Genomic DNA, 10,691 nt, shown 5'->3' with positions numbered 1-10,691 from the left:
GCTGAACCTTGGGGCTCCAACCTGGCTGAGGACCAGAGGAAGGGATGTTGTAGGTTCCTTCGCAAGGATGTGAGTCATAATTTAAATGGCCACATACACCCTCCCCCCCCCCCCCCAGAATGCACTGGTGTCGAGGGTCTGAAGGAACATTGTGCTTCCTACTGGAATACTGGCCAACAACTGCCACTAACATGTAAAATCCTGCACACTCCACCCACACGCCAATGTTGATTCACATCATCACATCAACCAAAAATATGATGCTATCCAGCCCCCACGTGAACTGGCAGCACAGACACTGCATGCATGACGGCCTTCATGTACATGCCTGCCCTGTGTAGGCTTCGCTTTAGCAGCCCCTTTCACCTGGAACTTAGTCACTTTACAGACCAAGAGATTCATCAAAGGAAAAATATGGTTTTATCCTTAGGCGGTTACACCAAGACAGTATGTAAGGATGTATGTGTGGCCCTGGCCGGTGTGGCTCAGTTGGCTGGGCGTCATCCAGTGCACCAGGAGGTTGCCAGTTTCCCAGTCAGGGTGCATGCCTGGGTTTCGGGCTTGATCTCCCGCGTGTGGTGTGCAGGAGGCAGCCGATCGATCAACGTTGTGCTTTCACATCGGATCATGTCTCTGAATGTATGTCTCCTGTACCTTTTCCACTACCTGCCTCCAAAAATGCTAAGGTTACTATTACTTATGAAACAAGCTTTCCAAAAGACACCCAGACAAGCATGCCACTGCTCAGAACCCCCTAGTTGTGCATAACTTAACAAAAGTGACCATGTAAGATAATGTTGTTTATTAAAAATACATTCAGGGAGAAGTCAGTGCATTTATGCCACTTTACATACACATCCGTAGTCTGAGGTTCCATTGTTCCAACAGTTCATATAAACCACTGTTTCAGAGCAGAGAAAAAATGCTTTACACAAATCAGCAATTGGTTATAGGTTTAGTCATGAGTAGGCTGCTTGTAAAAATAAAACCGCCGCTCCCATGGTTAAAGGATGTTTCCTTTATGTAGGTAAGTCTTTAGAGGTAAGAACTTTTCCTTGCACAAGCATTAATGTGAAGTTCTTGGAAAACAGCCAGTCCTCCCTTCTCTAGAAATATAAATGCTCTATTCTGTCTGAAATTTTTTTCTTTTGAGGTAACAAAGGAAGCGTTTTCAGTGACTTGTCACTAGTTACCCTTGACCGTGTATGCCAGCACCTGCTGCAGCAGACCTGAGGCTCATACAAAAGCATCTCTCAGAGAATCAGAAATACAGAGTATGGAATTTCCAAACAACACTCTCAATACAGTCGGGAAAACGGGTGAAAAAACCCAGAGACTAAGAGGAATGGATCAAAGTCTGATCCTCCTTGCTCACGGAGATGGGCAATAGCACCCGGAACACCCGAAAAGGACATGGCTTCTACCGCACCAGCATGTCTTCCCCCAGCAACAATCCTTTCTTAATGACACTTTTTTTGGTGAACACCAGAGACATCACCATTTCTTGAGTTCATACGCACTGACAAAAATCAGGAGCACAGCCTCAAAACCTGGTGAAGTGGAGGGCAGGCTGACCTCCCAAGTGCAGGCGAGAAGCCTTCCTGCGGAAAATCAAGACTTGAACCTAATTTCTTGGATGCAGAAGCTGGGGCTCAGTCCCTCAGCCTTAGGGCCTTTATGCACAGGGTGCCCTAGGGAAGCTCAGGAGGTGACTGGTCACAGCCTTCTCATGTTATGTACTGAAGTCGTGTCCAACGCAGAAAAGAGGGGCCTTGGGTACTACCTTCCTTATCACTGCCAAGGTGAGAGGAAGTTCTCCATCACCATCAACATAGGGAACCCGAGCTGAGGAACAGGAGAGAAATCTGTATCCTTGGGAGTGGCTGTGTGAACCGTTTCTGCTGAATTAGGCTAAGGCATCTAGAACTTTCTCCATGTCTGTCCCCGAATAGACTACCTAGAGCTTACAATTCACTTTGGGGGGAAGGGGGCAGGCTCTGGGAGGAGGGGATTACATGTAACTGCCTCTCCCTTCTTAAAAATAAAAAATAGTTAAAAATATGTTCTCATGTACAAAGCAGGGCAAACCAGTAACTGGAACGACACCACCACATACTCGGCGTTAGCCAACATCTGACTCCGCTTCAGCAAAATGAAAGGGCAACAGAATCTCCACTCACTACCCAACGGTCTCGGTGTGTAAAGCATACCTGAAATTAGTGCCTGTTGGTAGGATTACTAAGAAACTCAATTTAAGGCATAAAAGGAGTAACAGCAAATGAAGTATAATACCTTTTTCCTACGATGCAATAATAAGGCCTCTGCTGAGTGAGATTGCTTTACAACAGGAGAGTCTTCCTGCCCCTCACTAACCCAGGGTTGCTGAGGAAGGTGTAGGCTGAAGACTGAAGTGTTTCAACAGGTAATTACTGACTGAAACACCCAAGCTCCAAAACTGGATTCAAAACCATCCTAGGTACTCGTTAGATGGTGAAATCAATGAGGTCAAATCTGCCAGGGCCACAACATGGGTAAAATGTCAAATATAGATATTTCAATAGGAAATATTACTTTGTTTGTACACGTGTTTAAATTTTAACACTAGAACCCTGTAAAAAAAATGAGGAACAAAATGCCATGTTCACGCAGAAATCTTTGTGCTTGGTTTGTAAAAAGTTGTCAGACAGTTGATAACCAATAGGTTTGTTCTTTAGCACTCACTCTGCTGGATTAACGGGCTTAGCTCCTATGCTGTCAGGCCTGCAGAACTGTGAGCCCTTCCTCCACTTCAAGGAACAGCCGCTCTCGCCTATCAGACCCTCTGCAGGGACCAGGGAGACAGCCCCCCGAGCTCTTCTTACAGCTCCTCACACTTCATAGAGGTCACTGCCCAAGTCCACTGTGAAGGATGCGCCACATGCGGCCAAGCACCCACTGTGGGGATGCTCCACATAAGGCCATTTAAGTGGAAAATGGCAAAGTCATCGGAATAAAACAAGCCACTCAGTTTCTTTTGGTGGTGGGATGGGGAACGTAGGGGTTTCTACATCAATTAAATAAGACTCTGGAAGAGTCAGTAAAAAAAAAGAAAATCGATTTCTCAAAGTTCAATAAAAGAAACAATGAGCTCAACTCTCATTTTCAAAAACACTGAATTACGGAAATTCAAATTTATGCAACAGGCTTAATTTTGAACCTTCGGAAGGAAGGCATCTCCTCCCATTTTCTCTCCACATTTTATGTTCTACAAGTTGCTGTTATAAATTCTTTGAATAGCACAATCAGCCATGAAGCGGAATCATGGAGATGTAACAATTTACTTCATAGAAATACATCTACACACGTTATGCATACAGCACAGAACTATAAACAAAAAGGTGAAGCAAACATTATTTATTTTCAGGTAGAAACATTAGCCTGGTGGATTATTGCAGATTTGAGAAATCAGCACACAGAACTACTGGACAGAGCATTGCTTACAGGTGCTTCCATCTGTGTGGAGACAAAGGCTGAACTGTTTGTCCCAAGTTAGCACTGGGAGGAGGGAGAGAGGAAAGTGGAAGAAAGAAGACTATGAACAGAAACTTAAAATAAGAACATGGGAGGAAAAAAAAATATTTTACTCCAACAGGGAATGAAAACTGTTCGTTTTCTTTAAAACTTTACATCAATTCAAAATGTCCTGGCAATAGAATAATACATACCAGCCAGCCCAAGTTGCAGACTTTGTCACCCACACAAGAGAAATGAATGGATGAGCTTTCCTTGCCTCTGCTCCAGGGGCTACTGCTGCTGGAATCACCATGTAAACATTCATAATGTGTCACTGGTAGAAAGCCAGTAATACCCTACAACTATGTTAAAACTAAGCTCTAAGAAAGGTCCACCCAGTTACAAAGGCTGGATTATATTGACAGTATACGTCAATTCATTGACTTTTAAATTATATCTTAATTTGAGAGAACATGGAAAAACAAAAGCCCATGGCTAATGAAAATGTAACAACTGAATGTCAGATCCAAAAACCTGTGTGAACTGCACAGACAATACATGAATGGGAGAGAAAATTAGAGGGATGTGAAAAGCACATAGAGCTAAACTACTAAACTGTATTTGTCAAATACGTGTGAGCTTTAACTTCTGTACTTATGTACAAGAGTGGTCTTCGGAGGAACATAACTGCAGACTTAGCTGGATGGATACACACAGCCCGGAATTAAACTGCACAGCGACATTTATTGTTTCAGCCTGGAAAACATCCCTTTCAATTTCACACAGCAAAGCAAGTTAAAAACTTCACTCATCAAATAAATGATAATTTAAACAAGAACTTGCTAAAGAAACCTCATCACAACAACAGTTTAGGGCCTGATCACTTTAAGTCCATGGGGCCATTAATGAATTTCAACCAAGTGTCTCTTTTATAATCTGCAAGCCGTTTTTCCTACAACAAGAAGGCGTAACATGTTTCCTTGACTCAGGTGATACATTAGAAAAGAAATCATGATTTTTTTCTTTTGCTGTAACAGGCAGACACTGCAATTCTCGGTGTAATCAGGAAAGGTGGAATGACTGCTGCCCTTCTCTTGCTGCTATCAACAGTTTTTCCCGCATTATCTCAAGGCTCGAATAGTCCGGCAACTTAAGATAGTTCACACAAGTCATTACGGAGGGCAAGAAGTCATCTGGGTTTTCTGTTGATTCGAATGTCTTCCGGACAATTGTCAAGGGTGGGTTCAAACTCCGGAAGCCTGATTCAGAAGGAAGGAAGAGAGACCGAGGACTCAGTAAGCGTACAGGATGCACACAGCTAGCTCACTGAACACTTTCTTAGCCAAGAGGAGCCAAGTTGGAATGACAGGTGTGCCTTTTTTATGCTACTACTATTAGAAAACGTTACTGCTTTGCTGTACAATACAGGGGGTCCCAAAAACATGTATACACACTTTAACAGCTGATAACTCAATTGATGTTTCTTTCTTTTCAGGCAGACTAAGCTTTGAACAAAGGAAATTCATCCTAAAATACTACCGGAAGTTTGAAAATGCAGTTGAAGTACAAACACTGCCTTTATAATTACTCGAAGTGTGTATATACTGGGTGTCTCCCAAAAATGTATACACACTTTAACAGCTGATACCTCACTTAATTTTCACTCCTTTTCAGATTTAACTGATTTGAAATAATGGGTGAAACCAGACTAAGTATTGAACAAAGAAAATTTATCCACTAGACTTTTTATGGGGATACATAAAAGATAAAGTTTAGGGTACAAAACTGGCAACAGCTGACAAACTGAGGGTACACAAATATCAAACAAAATGATTCTTATTGTTTGCAATTCCATTGCTTCCCATTATCAGCAGTGCCTGGATCAGAGAGGTCATCAGTTTGAAAATAGATGTTGACGAAAAAATTTTTTAAATTTCTGTGGATTCTTTTAAATTTTGAAAATGAACTGTATGTTAATAAACACTGACTTTATAAATCAAAGTGTGTATACACTTTTTGGGACACCTTGTATTTCCACACGCATGAGGTGCTATTTCTTTCTTGGAAATTAAATCTACACATTCAATATACATTTAGTGCATGGAACGTGGTATTTACCATAAAAAGTCACTGTATAACACGGAGGCCAACAGTTCCTTATGTCTTCTGACTTTTAAAATAGAGGACCAATTCATACCTATTATGAGTATATTAGGACTCATCTTTGAAAAAAAAAAATCACACTTTGAAATGCCTTCTCATCTAAGAGATCATAATGCACGAATGTCTAAGAATTTGATTATAGTGTATTAGTAATCCTACTTCAGTGTGTTTAAGACAGTCAATCCCTGTGAATTTCCCTGCTAGTAATATCTCTTAATGAATTACCCAACAAATCAAAAGCTGAGAAACATTACCATACTGGAATATCTACGAGGCACTGTAAATCAAATAGAGTACCCTGTTATTGGTAGAGAAGTTCACACACACACACACACACACACACACACACAGCTGTAGCTAGAATCAAGGTCAGGCATCAACAGTGTACCCACCTCCAACAGGCAATCTCGGGCTACCTGTCACAAACTGGAGAAATAACCTCTGCTGCTCATTATCAAAACTACTGAGAATCTCAAACAAAAACTTCACAGCCCGACTGCAACAAAAATACAGAAATAAATATTATTTCATCATATTAAAATAGTTTTGAATCACACCACACTGCCAACTCTTACAATTAGCTAGTTAAGTATGACTACATGTGAATTCACATTACAATGAACTCTGACATCAAATTTGCTTCTGTTGGTATAGCTAGAATTGAAGCGGAATGATTACTGTTGTAATAACTAAGACTTGTGTGGGATTGCTCAGGTATTTGTTTTACTATATATAAACATGAATGATGGGTCTCCCCCTTCTTCCCCTTCCCTGCCCATTTTCACAGAAATACTTGAAAAAGAAGCCTTTGGGCTCTAAAGTGGCAGTCTTGAGAGAATTAAGGCCAAAATATCAGAAAACCTCCTTGAATATGTAGACAAATTTAAAAATCCCTTTTTATTGTTTATGAAATATACATACATGGACTACCAAATTCTAGACTATCAACTGAAAACCTGGTCGATCCCAGCACGCACCTGTCGTGAGTATAACCGTGATCTGGCCTGCAGCACTCCATCAGTATCTTTGTATCCCAGGTGTCTGCTTTACTGCCACACAGGAGCTGATCCAGCTGTGCATTTACATAAGGGTAAAGAATTACTAGGATAATAGCTGTAGAACAGAGTGGAGTACACACATGGTCTGTTTCCTATACCCTGGCATAAAGGTCTGCATGTATCAAGTAAGAGTATCATTTTTGAATTGAAGACTTCTGCTTAGGACCTCTATATATTGTGTTCTTCTAATGCCTTTACAGATTCAGTCTCCTCTTCAGTTGCACATAATAGGTACTCTGCTCACTTGTAGGGACTAGGTTCTAGAGTAGCCTTTAATCTCAAACAAAACATCTGAGACAAACCCCTGATTTCGGTTTTCCTAACTCTTCTCACTTCTTTAGAAGCTCTAAAAATGATAATCTACTTCTAACCAAGGTTTTTAGAAATCCTGGCTTTTGGAATCACAAGGGAACTCAGTAAAGGAAGCCAGGAGCTGGACTGAGCTGGACTGAGCTGGGGAGGAGGTTGAAGTGAGACAGAGCAAATGGGCAGTTTTTCAAGTTTTGTGAAGAGGCACATCTATGCTATACAGTTGTTTAGGGCTATATGGAGACCCACTGGGACATTACAGACTCATGTTAGAAAGCAAGAAATGCCTTTGTGTCCTTAGAAAATCTACCAACAGTTTCAAATCAAACCATCCTTTCTCTAGTTTAACTGCTCATCTGGGGAATGACTATGTACTTTTGAGAAAGTACAATTCAGAGCATATGAAATTTAATATCTACTACATGTCACTCACTGTCAGGTACTTCATGTACACTGTTCAGTGAGGCAGAGATTATCCCAATTTTATAGACGAGGCAGCCAGATGAGGTACAATTACTTGGAAATGGTCACACAGCTAAGTAGTGGGGACCAGGATTCAATTCTAGGAGCAACACTTGCTGCTTTCAATTCCAGATGACACTTAGTGCCTTAAAGTACCACTGACGCCACATGCTTCAATAATTAGCAAACCAAAGTGGGCACAAAAATAACAATTGAGATTAAAATGCTAAGTTATTCAAAAATTTCCAGATTCAGCAGCAATAAACATGTATTCTAAAGCTAGTATTTAAAAAAAAAAAAAAAAAAAAAAAAGAAAGAAAAAAAAGGTTTCCATACTGGGGAAACCTAATACCTTCTAGACATTTCATATAGTTTCTTGAGACTCTTGTTGCACTTTAAGGTGGCTAGAAAACCTTTCATTACTCTGGACCCTTGGCTCTCCCTGTCAACCACACTAGTACAGAAACCTAAGTCCCAATCCACAAGCATTGGGGTGTTAGTTAACAATGATGCTATGCTTCTCAATCACACAGGGACCCCATTCCCCCACATTCAATATTTATATTATATTTAATACTTATATAGTTCATTTACCTTATTTATACAGTATAAAACACTATATTGGATATTTAATATTCTTCCTTGCTCAGGAAATGATCTTACTTTTCCCAAAGATCCACACTTTGCTCCCAACGCCCCCTTTTTGTTTGTAACAATGGAGTCTTTGACTAATAGCACAGAGATACCCCACTAAGATAATTACAGGTACAAAACTAGAAATGAACATTTCTTTCAGATATAAGCTACTCACTTCTTCTGGGTAGAAGTACTGAAGATGACTGAGTGGGAAGACAGACTCGAATCCATCTCTGAATGAATCAAACTGCCTGGAAACACCTTCATTCAGTGCCCAGAATATAACCAGCTGCAAGAGAGAACAATATTTCACAAACTGTGACAAGGTTTCAAATCTCTTTCTGTGACAAAGTACAGTGAAACATGACTTTAAAAAAAAAAGGTAAGTTTTTAAGTCCTTAAAGTATCTCCAAGAGAACTGCATAAGTAAAAGATTAGTCAGGTCAACTTCAAATTTGGGGCCTCGCCAGGAAGAAAATATATCATTTATATAAAATCCCTCTAAGTATACAGTTATAAATTACCTTACCAGATGAGAATTTCCCAAGGGGACAAAATGTTATCGAGAACTAAAGATAATGCTTCAAGAGTCACAACTACCAATGGTTGTTTTTAATGTGAAATTTTCAGTTCTATATCCTGTTAAGTTCTTAGAACCCAGCCCTTCCACAGTGTGCACCTCCACTTAGGAAAAGGCACACTCGGGAAATGCAGTCACATGTAACTGAAGTGTAACAAAAAGCATCTGTCATCGGTCCAACATTATCTAGTTATCAATCACTTTGGCTAACCCATTTGGTTCAGAAAAAGATATTTTCAGATAAAAAGAAAAGCATTACTGTAAATTATTTTCAGAGAACCTTATTCTGGATGTTAACTCTTCATTTAATAGTAAACTGAAAGAAAAGCAGCAGGTAGTGTAAGAAGACAGTCCTATTGAGTATTTATGAATTACTTATGAGTCCCATAAATGTTAGGTAGATTAAATAGGATCTAAGGTCTTCTACCATGTTTTCTCTCTCTCAAACTGATGAAGAAATCATAGCTACAATTTTTCAGAGGTTCTATCTAAAATCCCAGTTAAGTTGGTGGAAATGTTAGGTTTAGATAGAGGTAATACTCCATCTTGAATGCAATGCTTTTTCCACTCAATGTCTGGAAAAACCAAAAGATATTTTCAAAAAGTAGTAATAAAGCTCTACATAGGTTGTAATTTAAAATACAACTTGTGTTCAATATAAAATTATTTTTCCTTAATTTAGCAAATATAGTCAAGGACCATGAATTAGTAATTTGAAAAGCCTCATCAAACCCATAAACGTGTGTGTGAGAGTGTGTGTGTGTGTGTGTGTGTGTGTGTGTGTATTTTACAGGCAATTCTTATTTGCCTTGATAGAAAGACAGAAATGCAAGTTAGTAAGATCACAAGGAATGGCTCCTTTTCACCGATTTCTTCTCAACTGTGATGAAATGTGAAATGTGATCTTATCAGATAGTATTTAAGCTTGAGAATAGCAAACTCAAGATTGTATAGGGCATTATGAAATATCCAACATGTCCTCATAGAGCAAACAGAAGCTAAAGCTGAAAAAGTCAACTTCGTGCAGCGAACCCACAGGTTGAAGGCCTCAAGCCAGTACGTGCAGGCAGCTAGCTGCCACCTCGTGCTTCACTGGACTGGTCCCTTCCGAGCAGTACCCACAAGCAAAGGTCTGCATGACCACACATGGCCTTCTCGCCAAAGGATGCCGCGATTACATACTCTTAGATACTCTTCCAGATTATGGATAGTGACGGGTATATCCTTTCCTCCTTTCTTCAGTTCGATGTTGGGAAACCCTGGCAGAGTGAAATCCAACCCCAGATCTTCAACTGAGCAGCCATTCATAGTCAGGGTTTCCAATGCATATCGTAGACTCTCTTTGGTCTAAACGAAAGGGAGGGGGATTATCAAGCGCAGTCATTCACTCAATTATGTTTTTGTGTTTATAAAAGATATGCTAACAAATTTTATGGGCTCTTTTAGCTCTTAGACTATTTTTTTCTTACTTTGTCATAATCTATACATGAACAAGTCACCAAAATCAAAAAGGAATCAAACACTTCAAATATAGCTATCTTTATATGAGAAACAAGATTGTGAGTGTTCCTCCATAACGAGATGTTTGCTACTCAATTTGATCATATTCAAATCAGATTTCACAGAAAGCCCCTGATAACTTGCATAATGGACAACCTAAGAGTGTGGGCTCTGGCCCGGCCGGGCGTGGCTCAGCTGTTGAGCGTGGAACTGGGATCCAGGCGATCGGGGTTCCATTCCCGGTCAGGGCACATGCCCAGGTTGTGGGCTCGATCAATGACTCTCTCATCATTGATGTTTCTCTCTCTCTCTCTCCCTCTCTCCCTCTCTTTTCCTCTCTCTGAAGTCAATAAAGATATATTAAAAAAAAAAAAAAAAGTGTGAGCTCTGGGGCAGACAAACTTTTCATAAATTCTTGGATAATCTTAATGAATTCAGTATATGTATATAGCCAATACTGAGTAATACAATACAGTTAGGAAATGAGAAAT

At 40.0% G+C, this 10,691-nt stretch overlaps 1 protein-coding gene across 14 annotated transcripts in view; it reads right to left on the bottom strand.

Moving 5' to 3' along the window:
* Positions 1 to 787: 787 nt before the first annotated feature.
* TRIP12 (thyroid hormone receptor interactor 12) overlaps positions 788 to 10,691 on the bottom strand; it is a 123,442-nt gene continuing 113,538 nt past the window's right edge. For all 14 annotated transcript variants that reach the window (XM_087819528.1, XM_087819531.1, XM_087819533.1 and 11 more), the window contains 5 exons: positions 9,883 to 10,047; positions 8,296 to 8,409; positions 6,633 to 6,727; positions 6,048 to 6,151; positions 788 to 4,751 (listed from right to left, as the gene is read on the bottom strand). In XM_087819528.1, the coding sequence (XP_087675654.1) occupies positions 4,555 to 4,751; positions 6,048 to 6,151; positions 6,633 to 6,727; positions 8,296 to 8,409; positions 9,883 to 10,047 (675 nt within the window). In that variant the 3' untranslated portion in view covers positions 788 to 4,554. The remainder of the gene's footprint in view (positions 4,752 to 6,047; positions 6,152 to 6,632; positions 6,728 to 8,295; positions 8,410 to 9,882; positions 10,048 to 10,691) is intronic.

The sequence above is a fragment of the Miniopterus natalensis genome, chromosome 8 (genome assembly GCF_054644295.1).
Source record: "Miniopterus natalensis isolate mMinNat1 chromosome 8, mMinNat1.hap1, whole genome shotgun sequence".
NCBI classification, from domain to species: domain Eukaryota; kingdom Metazoa; phylum Chordata; class Mammalia; order Chiroptera; family Miniopteridae; genus Miniopterus; species Miniopterus natalensis.
Note: the sequence above shows the minus strand (reverse complement) of the source record. Positions and strands in the feature narration are given on the sequence as shown.